Source organism: Priapulus caudatus, unplaced genomic scaffold (genome assembly GCF_000485595.1).
Source record: "Priapulus caudatus unplaced genomic scaffold, Priapulus_caudatus-5.0.1 Scaffold440, whole genome shotgun sequence".
Classification (NCBI taxonomy): Eukaryota; Metazoa; Priapulida; class Priapulimorpha; order Priapulimorphida; family Priapulidae; genus Priapulus; species Priapulus caudatus.
This window is the reverse complement of record NW_014577501.1, coordinates 141,958-166,591: the sequence shown is the minus strand read 5'-3', so window position 1 is coordinate 166,591 and position 24,634 is coordinate 141,958. Positions and strand designations below refer to the sequence as shown.

Sequence of the window (24,634 nt, the reverse complement as noted above, 5' to 3'; positions counted from 1 at the left end):
CACATTTGGGACTAACAGGGGTTTACTAGAATCCCACCACTCCACCACAGAGTCACCGCAGTAGACGTGAGATGAGCGCTGTCGCTCCGCGGCACTTGTTAGGTAATTTACTGTGGATAGCAAGTAGTATAACTATAACTATAAGTGCGTAAATGACGCATGAAAATACGCAGAACTTATATTCTTTAGCCGGCCAGCTAGAAATTCACATTTAAATCACTATAGAATAAATATAACAATGTTTTAACATGACAAAATTGGCCCCAACGCAAACGATTGCATGACCAAAACACACATCCATATTTGAATTAAAACTATTGTAGGCGCCCTGCATTTTTCCATGGAGGTGTGGATGTTCTTCCACCACCAGCAGGCAGCACCACCACATAGGTTGGTTTTGAGCTATTTAGTATGTAGCTGTAAGGAGAAGGGACCTAATCCTAGTTTAGTACTCCGAATTAGTTTATCACATATATGCGAAGACACATATTAATTTGTGGGGTCCCAAACTAGGATTATGTGACAAGTCAACTGCTTAGTGATGACATTTTGATTAAAACCCAACTAGATATACATAATCGTTACAGTAATACATTGGCAAGTGATTGAACACAATAATTTATTTAATTGCCGCCCCTCCCCGAAGGCACCGTCCATCTTCCCTGGAAAATTGGAGTACCACCATGGATGTGTGTTTTGGTCATGCAATCATTTTCCAATTTGGTCATGTGGCTCAAGGATAGAGAGCATGTCCAGTAATAATCACCGTCCTGGACATCATCTCTATCCTTGAACCGGTCAGGTTATAGTGGTTTAAATGTACCAAGATAGATACCAGAGTGAAATTCAACAAAGCTTTTTTATAGAAATGGATCCGTTATAGACAATGGATAACTTTATCAATAATACAATCTTCAATCATACATGATTATACTATTATATTTAGATACATGCGGATACATCATACAATGTATTGTATATCTGTTTCTATATCTAAGACGAGTTATTTCATTAGGTCAACAGTCTCAACACATTGTCCTAGACTCCTAGATCTTATGGTTAATTTGTCTATAGACAGATATATACTAACAAATACTAGTAGTAACTGTACATTTATGGTGCTTTATTCAACATTTGCAGAAAGGGTTGTGGAGCCAAATAGAAAATCGTATCCATACTATCATCGGAAGTTCAAACGGGTTCCAAACATTGACACGTGCGACGTTGGGGACTATGTCTGCTTTGTTGAGGCACATGAACAGTTCAGAAGAGACAAGTATGTATTTAATTTATTTAAAGGCATAATTCGACCATTGATTATGCAATTTTAACGAATGCTACAGTAACTGGCACCTTGTGTAGTTAATAAGTACATTACCTTATAGCCAAACGCGTATTAGTTTGTCCAATATCACTGCTGGTTACTAAGAAATATCCAATTGAAATCCGCGGTCAAATAAATCCGTTGTTGACAGTTTCAACCCGCTATGCCGGCCGTAACCGGCCGTAACCGGCGAGGCGGTGTCATACAGATTATAGTGCACCGGACATTTTCGCACGTATGCTCGGCCGTCAGTGATTTCGATCCTTGTAGTCTGAGTGCGCATTCCGTACGTTATGGTTTTACTCTTGGGATTCGGGAATAAATGAATATACGAAGTTCTTGAGATTACAAGCAACATATAATATGTGGCAACTAGGCAAATAATAACACTAGGCAAACAATTTACCCGGGACAAACAATTCGATGCTCAACATCCTGTAGCAACATGTGACGTCACCGAACCGAACTCGATGTTTATTTTGTTGGCAATAAATTTAGCGTTGTCGCCAGATTACCAAATTTACGGATTTCAATTAGACATTTCTTAGTAATTAGCAGTGATATTGGACAAACTAATACGCGTTTGGCTATAAGGTAATGTACTTATTAACTACACAAGGTGCCAGTTACTGTAGCATTCGTCAACTTTGCATAATCGATGGTCGAATTATGCCTTTAAGTTGATAAAATATAGGACACAGCATTTCATTTTACTTGGAAAAATTCGTTTACTAGTTAGTTTAGTTTTGAGTTTATTTATAAGTGTTTAGTTCATCAGGTATTTTATTCCAGTGTTATGTTGATGTTTAGGTTGGTTGAGAGTGAAATCTTGGCTATACTAAGGCAAAGGAGAGAAGCATGTATTGCATACGAAGGAGCCGACTGGAAGAAAAAGTGCCAGCAAGTTATGGATGATTACACCAATGCAGAAACTAACTGGTTCATTAAGTGTAAGTCTACTGGTCTACTGGTCAGTGTTGTAAAAATCATGCAGGCAGATACTACATCTACATTCAACATTCACATGCAGAATTCACATGTTACTTTTATAATACATGTGGCAGTATGAAGGTAGGTAACATGATCAGTTATCATACTGTGTTTAATATGGCACCCAATAAAATCTTTATTTATTATATCATATTATACAAATCAATTCAATGTCAAATGTGCCATTTTCATAGCCATGAGAATCATTTCTTTTTTATTTGAAGCACAAGTTATTTCCTCATTTGTAGAATTTTTCAGTGTTTACAGCCAAGTGACAATTTAAAAGGTTTTTGTCAAAATGAATTTTTCTTTGTTACATTTTTAGATGGAGATTTGGGGGCGTACGGTAATGTCAAGGATGCATACATGAAACAGAAACATCGACTAATCTGGCAGAGACGTCATCCAGAGATTGAGGATTAGTAATTCGTGATTTCTAGTAGACATATGGCAGGCAGGTGACTCTGCACTGTAGTTTTCTCAATAGGCTGGTTGGTTCTTTGGCTGTTGCTGTAGCTATGTCTAGGTATGAGCAATGAAACCGAGCAGGTTTTGTTCAGTGTTATGTTGCAATACCAGTGAGGTCATACACCATTCTTGGGTTTAAGAAACCTTAGAGTTAAAAATCAGCTGCTCATAATGCTGATTTCTTCGTAGATATAAGTTACAGGATGCCCGATTGCATAGGCACACTACCATTGTAATTTCTTATGTTTGCGTAGGCACACTATCATCAGAGTTTTTTCTCCATTATTTATGTTAAATTTTTCTTTAGTTAAGGCTGTTACAACAATGCACGATGCTAGACTATGTCACTCACAACACAAGAATTCAAATTCTTAGCTGTGTAACCTTCCCATAGTCTCCTGCAATATTTACAGTTAACGTTGTTATGATATGTTGATTAAATAATAAAAAATTACATGATATAATCATTATAATGTTACAGCATTTATGCTTAAGAGTAAAAATCTCCCCGGTGCAATATATAAATGATATAATTTTAACAGTTATATATAAACCGATAGATAGCCCAAACTATCCAACAAAAAGCAACAGTTTACAATTTTATTAAAAGCTTGTGGGCAAGAGAGTGACACTAGTTAATATATATCTACCATGTTCATACACATAAACAAACATATAACACTTCAAAAGTTATAGCTAGTACAAAGTGACTGTTTAGTAATTTTTACAAAGAAATGTGTTTTCATTAACAGAATTCTTGTTAAATTTAAACATGAAAAAACATTACAAACATGCTGCTATTACATTTTACTATGGCCCAAACCTCCAGTATTGGTGTTTATCAGCAGCAGCAATGGTCTGGTCCTCTTCAACATTTGATTAAAAATGCATAATATCATACTATCACAGCCAAGCATAAAAATACCAAACCATGTAAATGCTTTCAAATTCAATGCCATGCGATTGTGAGCGATTGATTTTTGCTAGTAAATTTGATTTTTGTTCAACTTTGCATAACTTCTAGATCAATAAAATATTGAGGTTTACATTTATATATCACCCCATCAGATCAGCTTCATCTCTGACACATATGGACAAAACTATATGAAAATACTAAATTATTCTCATGGGTTATACCCTTTACTGAAATATTACACTTTCCCTTGCATTATATATATATATATATATATATATATATATATATACATAATCATTTATTGATTTATTTAGTATATATCTGCTTTGGTGGAAGGTGCTGTGCACAATTACTTGCACAAAAATAGCATTGAAAAATAACTTCTACCAAACCTTTCCATGGTGCCCATATAGGATATAAAAGAACAGTTCACATCAAATATAATCAAACACTATGATGGTCGTCATCTTGCATGGATGAAAAATATATAAATTATTAGAGTTCTGTTTGAAATACAACATGAGCATTGGCATAAATGTTATACAAGTAACGAAGTTCATCGGGTATCAGCTGGAGGAAAGGTTTCACATTCCATAATACTCCAGTGGACAGAAGTCTCTGACCTTGGGTGCATTTCCTTCACTAAACAGTAATATCAAGAGCGTATAAAGAAGGAAAGCGTACAACGGTGAAATGCTGAAACCATGTTGCAGTATTAGTCTAATTAATAAACTTTCCCCGTTTTATTTTGACGATTCTTTGAAGTATTATCAGTGAAAATCTGGTATTTTCGCCAAAAAACAACTCGAGATCAGTTTTACTGCGACTGTCTCTCGTTTTGTGGACTGAACGTTGCTTCCGGTCGCCAATGTGTAGCGCTGACTCGATACGTTATTACTACAGCGTTACTACATCCAGCGTAAGGGGTGGGTCATCACCATGGCGATAAATAACAAGACGTTTTTGTGGAGTAATGGCTGCGTCAATGACAGGAAATGCGAGAAAAGATAGTAGAAGGAAAGGAAATTTCATTGTCAATGAATGACGGAAACACGCGAGGTTTCCCGAAGCTATCGCCAGAACGAGAGACAGTCGCAGCCACTACGTATCTCGAGTCGGTTTTTGGCGAAAATGCCAGATTTTCACCGCTCATTATCTCAGCGTAGAGGCATCGTAGGGACAAGCGGTTTGTTTTATATTAGCAAGGTAGGACAGCTGATCAAAGAATCGTCAAAATAAAACGGGCAAAGTTTATTAATTCGACTAATACTGCAGCATGGTTTCAGCATTTCACCGTTGTATGCGCTCCTTCTTAATACGCTCAGATTGGTAATATGCATATGTCCACCATAGTACCAAATACAATATTATACTGTGAACCTGAGTAATTTCAACAAATAATCAAAAGTACATAATGATCAAAAAGACATTTTTCTTATAATTCAACTGGAACTGTACTACATAAATATATTGTTTACTATTATGAAATAGAATGAGTCTTTGCATCAACTGAAAACAGTATAAAATATGTCTCACTTTTCATTACCCCAAAAATATACCCGCTACAAGGTCGAGACTATTGTGCTAACTCAATATTGCAAGAGAAATGTTTTGTACATAAACCTTATCTGCAGAAAATGCACATCAGTAATATCTTTTTATACCTGTTTCTAAATCTATAGCAAAAGACAAATGGGCAAAAATTTCCTAAAACTAAGACAAGGTTTATGTAATAGAAACCAGGATCGTTAATTCATTCACGCATACTGTACGAGTATAAACTAAGTGAAGTATACTGTTTGCATGTTGAACAACCTGCAAAACTTTGAGAAAGTCTAAGAAAGTACTGTAAAAGTTTTCACCATGAAACATCATGATCAGAACCTTAGAGTTTTACTACGTGAAAACCCACACATAGGGGGGACATTAGGAGTACAATTATAACGCATCATGTATGCATGATGCATTTAACACTACTATTCATAACCCCTTAACAAACGTCTTATTAATTTACCTCTGGTGATAGAATGCGATCCAACATCAATAATGGTGCGATTACAAGAATTGAAGCCCTGACCTTCGCTGACCCTGTCGAGCTGCTTACGATTTAGAGATTACGATCTCATAGTTCTTACAGAACGTGTCCGTCCACGGTATGCAGTTGAGGTACTCACAGCCCTTGCAGTCGTAGATCGGGACGACATAGAAGAGCACGATGAGCGCAGCGAGGAGTCCGAGTGCGAGCAGCAGCGACACGACGACCGTTGCTATCTTGCGCCGCCTGTCAAACTCGCCGAACGTGACGTAGGGCAGCAGAGCGAATGACAGCAGCAGGCCGAATGCAAAGCCGAAGATGTGCGCATAGTTGTCGACCCACGGGAAGAGACCGATGACGATGAGCACGAGGAAGATGAGCAGCAGCTTGAGGATGGCGATCCACGGATGCAGCAGCAGCTGCCAGCTCTGAAACACTTCGACGAAGAGCATGCCGAGCAGACCAAGCTGCGATCCGGCCGGCCCCACCTGCAACGACGCAGCAGCAGACAAGCATGTGTTAGGGTGCAAGACTGGGATAGATACTGAGTATGTAGAACCTGCCGACCATGAAGCACTCACAGATGGGCATGTGTTAGGGTGCAAGACTGAGATAGATACTGAGTATGTAGAACCTGCCCACAACGAAGTACTCACAGATGGGCATGTGTTAGGGTGCAAGACTGGGATAGATACTGAGAATGTAGAACCTGCCCACCACGAAGCACTCACAGATGAGCGTGTGCTAGGGTGCAAGATTGAGATAGATACTGAGAATGTAGAACCTGCCCACCACGAAGCACTCACAGATGGGCGTGGGTTAGGGTGCAAGATTGAGATAGATACTGAGAATGTAGAACCTGCCCACAACGACTCAGAGATGAGCATGTGTTAGGGTTAAGACTGAGATAGATACTGAGAATGTAGACTCTACCCACAACGACTCACAGATGGGCATGTGTTAGGGTGAAGACTAAGATCGATACTGTGAATGTAGAACCTGCCCACAATGAAGCACTCAAAGACAAGCATGTCGTTTTTAAATGTGGCCGAGATGTAAACTGAGAATACGGAACCCACCCACAAAGACGAATCCATAGATGGGCATGTGTCATTTAAGGAAAGTGTGTGGCTGAGATGTAAACTGAAAATACGGAAACCACCAACAATGACGAATTCATAAACGAGTGTGCCGTTCAAGGAAAATGCGAGGGTGAGAGAGATACCGAGAATATGGAACCCACCCACAACAGTGCTCACAGATCAACGATCCATGTTTCCAAAACAGACCCTCATGAAGTGGATTGTGAGTTTTAGGAAATAAAAGTGAAAGTGTCAATGACACTGTTGCTCACCACAAAAAAGGACACAAATGAGTGAGTAAGAAGAAGTCAGTTTTAATTGAGCAACCATCGACGTACATTATAGAAACGATTGCCATCTGTATATCGCAATAATAATTTATAAACCAAAATGAATCACAATTTGTGACCGTAGATGGCGCTATACCCGATTTGTTGCGATGGCGCTATACCCGCTTTGTTGCGATGGCGTTTGAAATAAATAGGTTATGCTGCGTTCCGACATGTTTTGTAAAACTTTACTCTAATATAGACGTTTTATTGGCAGGGTGGAGAGGAAATACCAATTTTGCATTAAAGATATTGTCAATGAAATTTTGTAAAACGAACCAGACGAGTGTGACACCACAAACTGTTTGTGTCTATATAATATGCTACATAATTGCATCTATATAATTGAGCAAAATCCGTTGAACCTGAACTGACTAATGGCAATTCCCATTTTTCAAAATAGGACGTTCAATATGGGAGCATAGCAGGAACAACTATACCCAATTTCAAACATGTGGGCCAAACGGTTCCTGAGTTATCGTTGACCGTAGCGAAATGTTGACGGACGGACGGACGGACGGACGGACGTACGATGGACGACGACCCATGGCAATAGCTCAGCTTGACGATGTCAAGGTGAGCTAAGAATTGAATGAATGAATGAAATGCGCCGATTCTGATATAAAGCATCCAGTAACCGACCTTTTAAAATTGAATATACGCTACCTCTGCACGATCGGGGAGAAATATCGCACTGGCCATGTTGCCGACGATGCCGCTGCTGATGTATATGATGCCGATACGCACTGGACCAGCCATCTTCTCGAGATCTCTCATGAGAAATATGTGCAGAATAACTGTCAGCACACAGTGCACGACCCTACAACAGCAATGATACTGCAACAACTGCCACTCATTTAAACAAACAACATTAATGCCCATTCAGTGCTAGTGGGTTCAGGATAATAACACGGTCATGCCATTATGCAGTACAATCTAGCTTTCTTGCAGAATGATTAGACAGAAAGTGTAAATTGGGTGAATAAGTTTCAATTTAAATACTCACCCTGCATGCAGAAATATCGACGTCCACAGCCTGTAAAATTGGTCAGGGTAGTCTGGGTTTGCAAACGATATCATGCCACAGACCTCATCCATACATGAAACCTAAAAATAAAAAGAGGCAGTGCTTACATCAAACGTAATACAAGGCTACTTCATTTATTATGAGCGAATGTGCATACTGATTAGTTGAATAAATAGTACAGTATGTATCAAGGGGATTAGCTTCTCATGATGCCAACTAACCTGTAGCACATCACCAGATGCTGGCAGTGTTTACCTGTGAGCATAGCGTTGCCTCTTCATGAAAATATCCGTTGACGAAATCACAGTAAGGGCGAGTCGTTATAATACAGCTGCCCTTGATGCCGATGCAACATGGCCGCCCGATGGGATCACACGACATGTGTTCTAAACCCTTGGTTGTTCCCTCCGGCTTCACCACTTTTTTGCAAATCTACAATTAATTTGCACACACTAATAGGACAATAGTATTTTCATGAAAATATAAATGAACTAATTAAGAAATTCAAAGCGCAGATGCTTGTGTATACACAGTTCGACCAAGTGTATGCTGTATATAATAAGCTATCACAGTATCACTGTCTCATTGTCAGAGTTCTTGCAGCCAGTGCTAGCATTCAATAAGGTAAATCTTAATCGATGCTCACATGACACTTACCGGCCAAGCAGTGATATCATCCTTCCAGGCGTGAGCTCCGGCAGATGCTGGACTCTCGCAATGCCGTGGATCCTGCCCACAGACGGAGCCACTGCTGCGTCCACCAGGGCCTGCCCCATTCTCCCAAGTGTACCATATTGAAAAGACATCCTGCAATGTATCCATTAATTACCTTTCATGATATTATATATATATATATGGTATGTTTCAACCTGAGAATGCTTGGGGATTCTAATAATATCTGTAGTGGGAGGTCCCTAAGACTACGACTAAAGTTTATTGCCATTTGTCAACTACCTCAAAATGATGAGCCATATTCATCGATTGATTATATATATATATATTATACATCAACTCATTCTAGACACAAAACCACCAAAAACAGCCATAAAACACACACAAAATAACACTTTTTTCTTGTTTTCCTATTATACACTATGTATTATTAGCTCTTGATATAATATATACAGTGAGAGTGAGAGAGAGAGTCAGAGAGAGAGAGAGAGAGAGAGAGAGGGGAGACGAGGGCGAGAGAGATGAAAGAGAGAGAGAGAGAGAGAGAGAGAGCAGCGAGAGAGGGAGGAGAGAGAGAGAGAGAGAGGACTGTGAGGAGAGGAGGAGAGAGAGATGACGAGAGCAGAGAGAGAGTAGAGAGAGAGCAGACCAGAAGAGAGAGAGAGAGAGACTGTTTCTCCAGGAGACCTCTCACACCATCAACGTCGCACCGAGCCCTCTATCCTCGTTCATTTTCCTACTCCTCCCCCCTGACATACCTTGCGTTCTCTCTATCCTCAGCACAGTCCAACGTTCCGGACACTGCAGTCGGCCTTCTCCCGTGGGCCTCACTCCTCTTACTACCCCCGCCACTCCTCATTCCCATGTACCTTACATTCCCACCGAGACTCCTCCTTTATCACCTCTCATCCATGATCCCGACCCTTTGTACCTTCGAGAGAGAGAGAGAGACTTGAAACTAACTGACACACAGGTGTCATAGCCAGCCACGTGTTCAATGGGAGAATATTACTGGTCAAGAAATTATGAAGAAATTGAATACAGATAAGTAGCGTAAATCAGAGTAAATCAGCGATGCTTACGTTGCATTCACTCCTCGTTGACTGTATGCAGCCGCTACCGTCGTTGCGAATGCAGCAGGCAGATCCTCTCTCGATTGCGCGCTCCGCGTATATGACATCCCACGTCGGCTTGTCTTTGCGCATACATGGCGAATACTTCGCACCCAGATGTATAAGGTCCGCCTTCACACAGAAAGCGACAAATTCCTTTAGGTTCATCGCCGGGTCAGCATTTTGGCTCAACTTTTGTTTTTTAGATATTGAGCCGCGTTGAAAGAGGAAATCATTTACATTCATAATCAAAAAACAGCAAAAAAGTAAAAGTGTAAACAAATAAGTAATATGGTCTTTCTCCGGAACACTTACAGATTTCGGTCCTATCCAGAGATTATCTGGCTCCAAGTAGCCTACTGGCTCGAATGCAAGTGATGGTTTAAACACCTGTCAAATACAGTTGCATTATATCAATTAACATAAGCCGCGTTTACACGTAGTAAGAAATTCGGTATTTAGCGTTCACACGAGGCAAAATGCCGGTCCAAGAAATACGGTATCTAAACAGATCCGGTATTTGTTAAAATACGTGGCTTCCCAGACCCCGAATAATTTGCCGTGCTTGAGAAATACCGGATCTCTTGGACCGCGCATTTCCTCGTGTCAACGCTAAATACCGAATTTCTGAAGCCACGTATTTTATAGACTGGTCCGCGCTCGACTGTTCCAGTGTAATGCGAGTGCAAACCGTGCAACTGTCGAGCACAGACAAGTCTACGCATTTTATCGGCAGTTGGTGCGAATTGCATTGTTTATTTTGCATTGTTTGCTTGATTGTTACTAAAGCAACTCGCAGCTCGCAAATACGGTATTTCTGTAACCGCGAATCAGCGTGTGAACGCTCGGTCGCGTATTTGTCTCAAATTCGGTAATTCATAAGTACGAGGTCTCGTGTGAACGAGGCTACAGTTGATTGGCATTTGGAAGCTCTCTCATTGTAGATTCTATTCTAGTATTTAACCAATTAATGCGTTGCCACACAGATGCGCAGAACTCAGTATTCAGTGTGCACTTACCAGGCTCTCCTTCTGTGTTTGTGAGAAGCCTACTGGTGCCAGTCCATACACAGCTATTGACACAATGCAAACAACTATTTGTACCACTGTCACCCAGTACGTGAAGTACGGCCTAAAGAAGAAGGAAAGGAAATTCCCATAGAGCCATCCACCACAGTCGGTGCCGTCGCAACAAACAATCTACAGTCAAACTAGTGTTAGTGGTCACCTCTCTAGAAGGGACACAGGTCTATAAGCATCACATATCTTTACTGACCCTTATATGCAGATTTGAGTGTAAATCTGTACATGAGTGAATGTGCTCATGCTTGCATGCCATCACAACAGAAGCAGAATTCATCACACAAGAATGAAGTGCGATATTACAATGGCCTAACCGTGATTATTGAACACGGAAATAGAATTTATAGCAGGAGAGGGACGTCATAGATGAGTGGGGTTAGGGTGCCCTAAGACGCTACGACACACTACCTATGATCGCTGAAGTCCTCCAGCTGCTTCTTAACGTCCGAGTTGATGCGGTCTCGCCGTACCTTCCTGTTGAGGAAGCGACCGAGCATGCCCACCCCCAGCTGGCGTCGGTCCGAGTTATCCAACGCCTTGTCAAGAACCTTGTCCCAGATTCGCTGAAGTCCGACAGATGGCTCTGTCGCCATTGGAACTGCCCGCGGGACCGCCATGGGAGCAGCGACCTCTGGTGCCCTTCTTCGCCAAGTTCTCTCCCTACTGTATAATAATAACAATAACAATAATAACAATAATAATAATAATAATATAAGAATTATACTGGACATGCAACTCAAAGGAATATGTGTGTATAATTTGTATGGTAGAAGCAATTTGTATGTATATAGAACAAAACCTGGCTACTAGTGCCGTTTATAACTGTTATTACTTTAGTAGTTCGGCAATAATTACATAGTACACTAGTTTCCGAAGTAACTGCAGTGTCCAGGATGCCACTTCTCCATTCACGTGCCATAAGAAAATCAAACTCTTGCATCAAAGAGCTCTGATAGACTTCATCTCTCATACAGATCGTGGACATTGCCAAGTACTGAAGTAGTTCTCTGTCACTCTCTCCACGCTTGGAATACCATCTCACCTGCTATCAGGCTCATCCCTACGCCTCCAGATCGGTTCCGGTTTGTATTCCACTTCCGGAATATCTGGATATAATCTGGAGGAAACGGGGACGGGCGCTGGCAGGACAACCGGAATACCGCCCTCTTCTGGCAGATCGGATAAGCGTGGTTTCGGAAACGTCGGGAAACGCATGGCGGCCGCAACTGTCGGACTTGGCGTCGCAACGTCGAAGAAAACGTCGTCGACAAGGCTGCTAGAGTCGTAATCGATGGCGGGAGTCTGTCGGGTGGAAAATTACATGTACAACGTACGCATTATACACAGATGTATACACATTGTAATACATGTATGTACAATTGTACATCACCGAGTCAGCAATATGCCCCACTGTATGATTAAAGTATCACGTCGAGTTAAACATATGCCACAGCTTAGCCCGCTCTCTTGTTTTGTTTTTAAGTGAATTTCTAAAATTTATACTAACAAATCTCTCTTGATCTCCTAAAATATTATAGGGTAACTGTCATGTCTATGTAATGAATTATATAATGTAATAGTCATCATTGTGTCAATCCTTTACAGTGTTATAGCATCACTCATGTCGCCAAGTTCGTTTGCAAATTATAGATGTGCAGATTGCAGATGTGGCTAATAGCAAGGCTGAAAATATTGCATTATATTATATTTTCTATTGCTGTTTTGTTGAAACAAAGTGATACGTCGGGGTATTATCATTAGAGCATCATAATTATTTTGGTCATAATTATAATTATAATTGTTTTTAGATTTCCTACAGTATAGATTTATACAGGATTAAAAAGCAATTATCATATTTTCTGTAGTACTACACTATATAGCTCATGCATATATCTGTCTACATACATCATACAAGGAATACATACATACATATATAGATTACTATATGGGTATGTTCATGTTGATACTCTGTATAATAGATGTAGAACTGGAACTACAATATTTTGTGACATAGCATAATTGAACAAAATGTGTGACAATTTACTAAATCTACTCACGAGCGGTGCACTGAGAGAGAAAGGTACCTCCATATGCTCAAACTGCTGAAAAGAATGGTAAACCCACACCTATTTGAAGAAAATAACATGCACATGCCTATAACCAAAACCCACACCCAAGAAAATAATGTGCATTCTCTATGCTGTAAATATTCAAATAAACCTAACACACATACAATGCCAATTGTTCATACACAGATAAGGTGTGCAGGTGTGTGATAAAAAGAAGGATAACTTTACTTTAACAAGAGACAAGAGTGCGATCTAAATATTAAATAAAATGTTGCACATTCCATTTGAAAGTCCTGTATCAACATAGAAATTGTGACTAGCAACATAGGCATTGCTCCATTAAAACATACATCCATGCAGGATACAAAGGGTCATACACAAACTGAGAATCAGCTGAAACCCCTGAGAAGAATACCAACACCAATCACATTGCCAATGATGGAAATAGCAGCCCATTCCCTAGTCTATGACTGGTAAATTTTAAGCAAGACTGGTTCAATTTGATAAATTTTACCATAAATTACATACTAGAAACAAAACATGTTTGAAATCAGTACTAGCTGGGTTTTTCACACTTATTTCCAAGACTGACATAGTGATTAAAGTCCACGCTAGCCACACACTGCTTACAGGAGCCGTGGCTGGAGTCGGTGGAACGCTGAAGTCTACGTCTTCGGTCACGCTAGCCGGAGCGAAGCTGCGACTTCGGATGTACTGCGGTGGTTTCTTGTGCTTCTCCGTGCCACGCCTCATCCGGGATGCTGACTGCACGCAAAACATGCCACACTGTCATGTAGCGACTACATCCAAAAGAACTACGTACATGGTCACTATAAAAATGATGAAACAACCTGCCAAAGATGTGATGTCCCATGTTACACACCTAGTCTGTTCAAATGAAGCTACTCACATGGCCAGCAACAAAATGATGAAATAATCTGTCAAACATGTCGACATACGTATGATCTAATCGACTGCCTAAGATTTACCCTCGCCATCGTAGCTAATCCGACAAACGTCATCTTAGCGACAGAGTCTTTGCGCTTTCTTGCAGTGCTCTGCGACGGAAACCTATAGAGGCCCTTTCTCGTGGATGCAGTGCTTGTATCAACGGAGTCTCCCCTCATGGCACCCTGAGGTCGCGCCAACGGATCGTGGATCTGCGGCATCGAGCGAGCGAGATCCACCTCTGTGTGGAACATTCAAAGAAAAGGTTGCAGACCATAGCAAAACTGAGTCGGGTTAACATGCGACAGCACTCGTCATAACAAATCACCTACCCGTCTGAGCATGCAACCACGTCGGCCTTGGAAATTGTTACTAGACCAGCCTATATACGTTTTTCATGTGTGCACGCAAAACTGGTGACTATGCGGTGCTTTGCTGTCAAGCATTGTATTTTAGAGCATACAATATCGATTTGATAGAGCTGCCATATAGGTCGGTGTAAGTTAGCACGACAGGGACTTACGTTGAAGCCGTTCCTCACTCATGCACTCTGGCTTCAATGGACCACATCGTTTTGATGCCAGCCGCAGCCGTCTCTGGTAGTACTTGGCCAGTGGATCGACATCCGCACGCACCCCGAAGAACTCAGCCGTCCCAGTCTTCACATAGCTGTAGGGCAAGGGTGAAGGAGGAGGTGAGGAGATGCGCTCTATATCAATTAACTCTAGCTCAACTCTATATAATCTATCAAAACTTTAGTTTGTCTCTTATTCAACACTATCTCAACACAAGCTCGTCTCTTGCGTAACCCTATATATCCACTGTAATTCGACGCGAGTTCAGCCCTATCCCAACTCTGTTATTTTAGCAGTGCAACTACAGGACTGACTACCTTTTCCACGTGTTGTTACATAGTTGTGGCGAGGAACGATTTGCACACACAAGCACGCATACTTTTATGATGGTCACAGAATATTTTATGCAGAAAATGAGGCACACGGAATTGACACGTGCCAAAAATCAGACAATCAGTTTTACATACAATGAACATTCCATCATAAAAACATGACGAACTATAATGAGCAAAATGTCCTTCTGGCCTTAAACGTTGCATAAAATTCCTATTACACTTGATTACTTAGACCTGACCATGCAGAAGGTATGTGATAATTATGATAGTATTTAGCATGAACATATTTTAGGTCTGCTCTTATTGATCAGTTGGCCGACTGCCCCTGCCTTTAAATAACACGTGCTGTAGCATGTACATAAAATATTTATTCTTGTAGTTCATATATTCATTGTGATGCACGAAGGATACTGTTTTTAGCAGCCATGCACACACGTATAATCAAGGCAAAAAGATACGTTTGTTTACAGTGCCTGTAGTGAGGTCAGGCTAAAACAATCAAAATCAACATAAATTTAACCACCCTGTAAGTATAACCCTGTAAGAAAATCCTAGCTGTATAATACCACGAAACCCAAAACGTTGCTCTAAGCTTTAAAACTGCACATAATGCTCTTATATAGTTTTATTGCACTTCACCAATTAAGTTTAGCACTACCCCATTACGTGATTAAAGTGGTACAGCAAAATTTCCCAGAACACATTAAACCACATAAAAATGGTTATTACTTTTCATCAATAATGCAATCCTGACTAAAGTTAGATGGTTCAGGTAACTCAGTATGTATTAAGTTTAGGCTTTATGCGTGGAGCTTCTCTACTAATATTCTACATTACGTACATGTAGATTACGTACGAGAAACCCCAGAAACATAAATGAAAGTGTCAATGACACTATAGCTCACCACAAAAAAAGTACACAAATGAGCGAGTGCCAACAAGTCATTTTTAATTCAGCAACTATCCACCTACATTATATAAAACAAGAGTATATATGGGAGAACTTCATATATAGCATATCTCCCATTATATACTCTTGATAATTATATATGCGTAAATCGCAAACCCCCCCAAAGAAACTGCAGCAAACACGCAGTTTAGAATGACTCAAAAGTAAGTCGACTGGCGTGCTCTAAAATAGGACGCTGTCATCTCTCCCACAGGAGTAACAACTGTTTTGGGGCTAGCCTTACACATTCACATACCAAAATTTAACAAAATCGAATGAATCTAGATCGCCATTTTCATTTTTGCCAAAAAGTGGGCGTGGCTCGAAAGTAGGTCGACTGGCGTGCTCCAAAATAGGACGTTCAAATCTCTCCTATGGGCGTAACAACTGTATGTAATTTGAAACATGTGGGTCAAACGGTTCTTGAGTTATTGTTGACCGTAGCCAAATGTTGACAGAAATGTTGTAGATTAGGCGCACGAGAAACTCCGGAAACATAAAAAATGCACATGCACTGACTTAGACACAGCGGCACAATTGAGAGACAACATACAGCTACAGTATGATACCGTGAATGACAACTCGTACTTTTTCGCTCGTTCAGTGGCACTCTGTGATCTCTGCATGTCGACTCGTCGGCTCGGAGAGTAACTCACGCTCCTATATGGTAAGGTTGGAAGGCTCTCTGCCTGGTTCATGAGACTCAAATCTACAGCAAAAAAAAACGAATGACTGCCACTTCGAATTCGTGCGTTATATTACCCACGTTCACATGGCAGCAATTTGTCCCGGGTCGAAAACGATCCGAGACTGACCCAAATCAAAAACGACTTGGGTCGATTTTAAAGAGAGCGTTCACACGACGTTTGATCGATCAGTTCTAGCTAGGACATGCCTTGGTAAGCGACTGATGGAAGGACGCCTTCCCAACACTTCGTCCAATTCCTTGAAATAACTGCACGTTGTTTGTGCCCTTCCCGATCTGTTGTTGTTGTCTCCCACCTTCTTATAAGTGTTTCTTAACCGTTTGAGCCGATTATTTACTTGTTGTACAGTTTTAACTATCCCCCGCTCAGCCAGTTTTTCAACAATTTTTTTGTAGGCTAGACGATTTCTCGAAGTTTTTGTTAACTGCGCCTGTATAAAATCCGATCTCGAGAAGAGCGACGTTGTCCTCCCGAGACCACAGTCGATCAACCCCTTCTGCTGCTTTTTTGGGCATTTTGTCGATTTTTTAACTCAAAGAAAATACTGAAAAACGCGAGTGTAGAAACTGCGAAATGCGAACGTAAAGCGGAAGTCGAGACTGACGACATCTACCAACGTACTCATTTTGTCCTGTGTCGTGTTGGTGCACGTTCACATGGGCAAATGGACCAGCGCTCGGGTCAATTTCGTCCCGGATCGTTTTTGTACCCACTCGGTAGTGGGTACAATGAAAGTGTCAATGACACTGCTCACCACAAAAAAGGACACAAATGAGTGAGTGACAAGAAGTCAGTTTTAATTGAGCAACCAGCAACGTACATTATCGAAACGAAGAGTATATATGGGAGAACTCCCATTATATACTCTTAATAATTATGTGTAATTTTTTATGTAAAAATAATAAATAATATTATATATAAATTATAAATAATTTATTAACAAAAATGATCACAATTTGTGCGGTAGAATGGCGCTATACCCGCTCTGATGTTTCTTAGCATAAATTATTATATCATAATAATAATAATATAATAACAAGTGCCGCAGAGCGACAGCGCTCAACTGACGTGTACTGTAGCCGGCTATTCTTCTGATAAACTCACTGGCAACCTAATCCAGTGCACCGTCCCACCACCGCGTTGATAGGCTTTGCTATACCGGTAGTACAGTAATAAAGATATAGCTGTGTAGCTTTAATGACATCGCTATATTAACGTTATCATGGATATGCGTCGAGCGCGAGCGTAGTGGTGGTGGTGGGGGAGAGGGTGGGGGTAGGAGGGTGGGGAGTGGGTGGGGGGAGGGGCAGGTGAAGGGGGCTCTAATAGCAAAAGCAGTTCAGTCCTTTGTTAACAGTCAACAAATCCATGTTTAACCCTCCTCTTGAGGGTACAAAGGTTATCAGACACTTACTCTTCGCACGTCAGTGGAAAGCACATTTCATGGTCCTTTCAATAAAGCCATAAAAATGGTAGGTCACCGCTGAAACCAAAAAAGTTTTCCAATCGCTCTGTCAGACCATTGTCCTCAGAAAATGTCTAAAATCTGCCCTGTGGCCCCATTGACCTTTGACCTTGTGACCTCCAATTTCGGCACAAGTGATGGCTTTTCTTACCATGATGCTATACACTGACTATCACAAGCCTAGGTCAAGCCGTTTCGATTTGTGCCGCAATTCTGCATTTCCTCCCTTACCTATTAAGTTAAGGAGGGAATGTTCCCCTTTCTTTTACACCTCTGACCTTTGACCCCAGCTTCGTCATCCCAACTCGTTTCGGATTACCCCCCCCCCCCACGCCACGTTAAGATTTGTGCCCAAACTGTTGACGCACGGACGGCGATGCACGGACGGACGGACGCACGGCACGGACGCACGCTCATCATGCGATTCTACAAGCTGCATCTGACTATGTCAGATGAGCTAATAATAGTATAAATCATAATATGTTCATAGCAGGAATTTTGCATATTGATATTGTCAATGAAATCTTGTAAAACGAACCAGACGAGTTTGACACCACAGACTGTTTGTTATCTGCGTGTCTATAAATATGCTATATAATTGCCAACAACCCTACTAATTTGCATAATTTTTTTTTTAAATATCAAAAACCCCTAGCCCTTATTCATTCACATACCAAAATGAGCAAAATCCGTTGAACCTGAACTGACTAATGGCAATTCCAATTTTTGGCAAAAAATTGCCGTGGCTCGAAGTACATCGCCTGGCGTGCTCCAAAATAGGACGTTTAATATGGGAGCATAGCAGTAACAACTATACCCAATTTCAAACATGTGGGTCAAACGGTTCCTGAGTTATCGTTGACCGTAGCCAAATGTTGACGAACGGACGGACGGATGAACGTACGACGGACGACGACCCATGGCAATAGCTCAGCTTGACGACGTCAAGGTGAGCTAAAAATGATCCAGGACAAGATCACTTTTGTAGCGAGAAAACGTCCGTGTGAACGCTTGGCCCAGGGCAAATTTAGCCTGGATCGTTTTCGACCCGGGACAAATTACTCCGTGGGAATGAGGCTATTGTCCTATATGGCAGTCTCACACAACAACTAAAACGTGCAATTCCGTAAATTTCCACATCTGAGAAAACCTAGTACCATGTCTAACATTACTTTCAATTATGAATTGCTACGGAATACCATTTATACACTGACCAACACATATTGCATTCACACATTTTTTTCCTATACACTGCTATTCTACATCACACAACCTGAGCTAACAGGCGAATCTATACTTTGTGATCATGTATGTTTGTTTGTTTGTTTGTTTGTGTGTGTGTGTGTGTGTAGTGTGTGTGTGTGTGTGTGTGTGTGTGTGTGTGTGTGTGTGTGTGTGTGTGTGTGTGTGTGTGTGTGTGTGTGTGTGTGCGTGTGCGTATGTTTTGTTTCTGTGTGTTTTTGTTTGTTTGTTTGTGCGGTGTGTGAGTGCGTGTGTGTTTGTGAGAGTGCGTGCGTGTGTGATATATAGGTTTGTGTGTAGGTGTGTAACAAGCTAAATTAATAAAATATAAAGCTATATTAGCTACCTTCACTCAGGAACCTGCGTGGTTCAACAACACGAACTGCCTTGGCTACAGGGTACGCTTGCATCTTTTCACGCTTAGGCATGGTTACATATGTGCAGGCCAAACCATGTATCACAATCAAATCGCAGGCATGCACAGAAATCCCCTATGTACAGGTTTAGGAATCTAACACAACCACACCGATTACTGCCGCTGCACGTGTGACATGTATGAAAAGGACACAGACCCTGATCCGTGCCTTTCACAGCACACATTAAGGTGCCTTTCACAAATAACGGTGTTGACGCGCGCAGAATCCCGCTTCCATGCGGTTTGATGCACAGCCTGCGATACACTGAACGGCATAATCCTATCAACTGCATTAAACCCGCTGAAACTATAATTGACCCAGGAACTAACGCGACACACCCGTTAGTCACAGGCAGAGGATGCTGAGAGTGCTCTATGCTCGCTTTCCTCAACGATTTTCAGCCACCGGATCTAGGAAATATTGCAGGCACGGTACTTGGTGCCATTATCACAGTAAAATAACAGAAAGCAATGAAAGCCCCGTGGAATGACGGTCGATCAATCGTAATACAACTGACGACAGCTCGTTGCATTTACGCCTCCGCAGCAGCACCGGCGCCACGTTTCACCCGAGTTTCACACAGCTTGACAACAACACCCTGTTGTACTATAATGACATTATTAATTACTTATTCATTTCGTTTCTTGACCACTACATTCGAGATACTCTGCAATCGCATCATCTATCCCCTGCACGCATATAACCAATAGATGAGTGAATTACTCTGTTTATTAAATAAACTGAATGATTAGAATGCGTGCAATTTGATTAACTCGAGCTCACAGGAAATGCCTTTTAGCACGTTGTAAATTTGAATACAGAATGCAGATAAAAATCGCTACACACAGGCTCTTACATAATCTAAAGAAGTAATCTTGCATGATAGTGCTCACGCATTGCAAAGCACAATGAGCAATTTATTTGATTATGACAAATTTTATTTTATGATGATAAACCAAGTTAATTCTTGTTACTAGACATAGTTGTGCTTTCTACATTGCCTGCCTTGACGTAGTGTACCAATGTATTTTGTCACTAACTTTTATGCATCACGAAGGTTAAAATAGATTTACAACTGGAAATAAATGAAGATAAAAAAACAATACAATACAATACAATACTCAACCTACGCACACCCATTTAGTTTTAGTCTCTTGCACTTCTGACCATGTCTGTGCTGTTTTGTAACTATAATAAGAACACCCATGCTAGTTATATTCTCAATAATGGGAGTAGCATTGGCTTTTATATATCTCAATGCTAGCTTAGTTAAACCTATAGACCATGTTGTGGCCAACAGCTATTTGAACACGGACAAAAATGCCAACTACTTTCACTAGTTGGTTGGTGATGTTACGAGCCGACTTAGCCCCGGCGCTGTACCCGTTTACTGTTTATGTATAAACAGGCTTCAAGGCTCCAGAAAAGTTTATAAATAAATGCTCAGTTTGCTTAGCGTGAAACCCACACGGCCCTCCACACGCGCGTGCATCAGAGTTGTACAGGCCACTGTGTATCGCCGACATCAGCAGCCAAGTGACCTTTGCCAACTTAAATACACAATTCATCATAAACATGATGCAACGGATTCGAATTTGCTTGCCAACTCCCAGCTCTTGCAGGTCAGAACAGGAGCGATATATGTCAGAATATCTACAACTAAGTCCTGCGGGAGCATCGTACCATTTCCCTGTAAACTACAGTCAGAGATACTTGTGCCTTCATATACGAGCTTGCGCAATGGTAAAACGACAGGAGACCTATTTCACAACTATGCAAACTTTCTGACAAGCGAACCCATTGATTTGTTTATTTCCCCATCAGCAGTGGCACCAAGAGCAGGATGTACCAAGCCAGTTACACCCAAACACTTTTCATAACGCAATGTACAGTTTGTCACACGAGAGTAAATTTAGCTCACGTAAGCAAACTCCTACGTGCCCTCGTAAAATTTTGCAATTCTCCGCGTCTTACCTAAAGGGCGATTCCACACGTGTCGGACGGGATATTTTGATGGGTTATTTAAGAATTTTTTTACAGTTGTTCATGTCAGATTTTAGAAATATATCTAACAAAAGGCCTATATAAACATTATATCATGTATTTAAATTGCAACTTGAAAACAATCACTCAATATTTGTTTGAACTAAGAGAACCACACATAAAGTAATGTGTTGGACGGAACACCAAGTGGACATACAATTTTTACATCAGAAGATATACTGAAACTAGCTATGGACTGTAGAAATATCCAATCTATATAAATGACAGCTATTTATAAGTTGGACCCAAAATCAAAATTAAGAAAAAACTCACTTTCCTCTAGAAGAATGCTAGCCAAAATTTAGTTTTCCATAGAAGCTTTATGTTTTCTATGTAAAATGCTTAGCAAGGTGTACGGCATGCTTTCTCACACTTTCACGGGCATCAGTACCTTATATATTAGATCAAGAGCGTATAATAGAGAGCTCTCTATTATGAGCTCTTGATTAGATACATAATGCCACAATTCGACCCAGGCTGAAAAGTTTGGGTAGGTAGGTTGGCTTTTTTTCTCTTTTTTTTTGAAGGGGGTCTTTTTACAAATTCAGCACGGACGATGATGGTGTCTACATGCTCGGGTGTGCTTGTGTGGAGATACCTTTTATGTTGAATGTTTGTTTTTCTTAGTACATATAATGTATTGCCTACAGATTTATATAACGTACAGAGTGATACAATTTGTAAAAAAAAAAGAATGGGAAAGATTGATCAATAAAACTTTTTGAGTTGGCCCCTTTTTGGTGGGTCGGCGGTCGGGTGAGGGCAAACAAACAATATTTTTATCATGGCCTAATCAATAAACAAGAACTGAACTATACAATACTAACTTGAACCAATTTTACATTTAATAGTATGCCACAAGAATACCACCTGAGCAATGAATTCTCAATCAATGAGGATGGAACGTGCACTTAATTTAGAAACATTATTGCTAGTGAAGCCACTCAAGACACCTGTATATATTCTTAGCTACCAATATCCTAACTTCCATGCAAACCACTGCAAATAATACATGCTATTTCTGTGATGAAGCCCACAAAATGAGCACAAGGTGTTGATGCGTGTACAGTGGTTTAGAGCAACAACCTTACTAACCACTACACCAATGTGTGAAACATGAATGAACACTTGCACAACCAATGCGAGTATACTAACTTGAACCAATTTTACATTTAATAGTATGCCACAAAGAGGAATATTGTTTTACTTGGCTGCAGGCACCCCCTACTGCAAGAAAGCATGTGAAATTTGTAGTTTCAAATAGCTGTGCATACGGACTATATGTACTTGCGTGAATTCACAATACAAGGTCTACTACATTACAGGGAACCACCGATAGGTGCATGATTATTTCATTGTTATATCATTGTTATATTAATAGGGATTTCATTAACTTAAATTTAAGTCATTTTTAGTTATTTAAACACCGTATGACATCAAGGTAATCCTCCTGTGTGTTGCAAAACTGTTGTTATTAATTACCAAAATACTATGCATTTAGTTATACAACGAAGTTCAGCATACCAAACTCAGTTGAGAAGGTCGTATTAAAATGCAGTATACATCAATGACAGAAAATAGCTGCTAATTACTTTTGCTACAAGCAAATGGAACACATGGAATCTGCACCACTTTAAGACAGAGGTGATCAAACATTTATAACATGTCCTAGGTACATATGTACCTCCAAGAAATCGGCATACACTCAAAGACCATTTCAAATTCTTGCTACAGTACACAAAGGCTTATAGTTGATTCAATCACTGAACATTCCCACAGCTCGCGTAACATGTGATAAACTAAATGACTCAATAAACCTCTAGCTTGTTCACAGTACTGAGCACTACTGGGCCCCGTTTTCATTATATGGTATTTTTAGAAGTAAATGAAAACAACGAAATCGGTGCTATTTGCCCCCAGCTTGGTTCGACTACAATCGGAAATAGGCTGACACTGGATTTTAGGACAATGCAAACATGTGGCGTCACCATGTAACTAGAATTTCAGTTTCAAGTCTCTAACCCTTATCGTTTCGGATTTTCTACATCCCAATCAATCGATGCGATTGATGGGGATTTTATCTATGCTGTTTGTCACAAGAAACGATGGCTAAAACCACAGGCACTTGAAGCGTTTCAATAAAATATAATCAGGAGTCTATCAATACCGACTATATATTGATAGACTCCTGATATAATGCTAAATAAATACGTAATCTATTTACTACCAAATGCTTAATGTTTCTATACTCTCTTTCACCTATTATTGCCGACAGTTTCCTGTAAATTCCGTCCAAATCATATGTGAAACATACGCTGCCGGCTGCCATTGCTCTCGCGGCTGCACTGTGCACACTTACACTTATATATATAGTATATATAATATATATATAACTAGAGCACTTGGAGAACACAGACCTCTGCCAACGCAGCTCAATTCTCTCACTGTGGAAAATTTCATTAATTAATTAATTAATTAAATAATTAATTGGATCCGGATCACCACCAATATCTCATCAATTCTAAGTTAGGCGATTTCTGACCTATCCTGGAAATTTTATGACAATCCGTCAATAACTTTTCAGTTAGGCTGTACACGCACAAACCAACAAACACACACCGGTGAAAACATAACCTCCTGCCAACCCCTTGGCGGAGGTAATAATATCAGGAGCTAATAATGACAATTTGTCATTATTAGCTCCTGATAATATATATATATATATATATATAATATATATTATACTATATATATATAAGTGTAAGTGTGCACAGTGCAGCCGCGAGAGCAATGGCAGCCGGCAGCGTATGTTTCACATAGCATTTGAACGGAATTTACAGGAAACTGG

The 24,634-nt window shown here is 40.4% G+C and overlaps 2 protein-coding genes across 6 annotated transcripts in view; one reads left to right on the top strand and one right to left on the bottom strand.

Moving 5' to 3' along the window:
- Positions 1-3,249, top strand: part of LOC106810436 (NADH dehydrogenase [ubiquinone] 1 beta subcomplex subunit 10-like) — a 6,208-nt gene extending 2,959 nt beyond the window's left edge. The window contains exons 2-4 of the mRNA XM_014813791.1: positions 1,141-1,276; positions 2,135-2,274; positions 2,640-3,249. Of these exons, the coding sequence (XP_014669277.1) occupies positions 1,141-1,276; positions 2,135-2,274; positions 2,640-2,737 (374 nt within the window). The 3' untranslated portion in view covers positions 2,738-3,249. The remainder of the gene's footprint in view (positions 1-1,140; positions 1,277-2,134; positions 2,275-2,639) is intronic.
- Positions 3,250-4,945: 1,696 nt separating this feature from the next.
- The window catches only part of LOC106810437 (inactive rhomboid protein 1-like), a 30,592-nt gene continuing 10,903 nt past the window's right edge, over positions 4,946-24,634 (bottom strand). For 2 of the 5 annotated variants that reach the window (XM_014813794.1, XM_014813797.1), the window contains exons 2-16: positions 16,502-16,622; positions 14,578-14,723; positions 14,096-14,295; positions 13,737-13,871; positions 13,095-13,139; positions 12,080-12,339; positions 11,446-11,700; positions 10,975-11,086; positions 10,271-10,345; positions 9,926-10,087; positions 8,829-8,978; positions 8,427-8,603; positions 8,151-8,251; positions 7,811-7,964; positions 4,946-6,221 (exon numbers count right to left, since the gene is read on the bottom strand). In XM_014813794.1, coding sequence (XP_014669280.1) covers positions 5,799-6,221; positions 7,811-7,964; positions 8,151-8,251; positions 8,427-8,603; positions 8,829-8,978; positions 9,926-10,087; positions 10,271-10,345; positions 10,975-11,086; positions 11,446-11,700; positions 12,080-12,339; positions 13,095-13,139; positions 13,737-13,871; positions 14,096-14,295; positions 14,578-14,723; positions 16,502-16,622 — 2,516 coding nt within the window. In that variant the 3' untranslated portion in view covers positions 4,946-5,798. Of the gene's footprint in view, positions 6,222-7,810; positions 7,965-8,150; positions 8,252-8,426; positions 8,604-8,828; positions 8,979-9,925; positions 10,088-10,270; positions 10,346-10,974; positions 11,087-11,445; positions 11,701-12,079; positions 12,340-13,094; positions 13,140-13,736; positions 13,872-14,095; positions 14,296-14,577; positions 14,724-16,501; positions 16,623-19,673; positions 19,845-24,634 lie in introns of those variants that run through there. The other 3 variants (XM_014813792.1, XM_014813793.1, XM_014813795.1) reach the window with 3 other exon arrangements.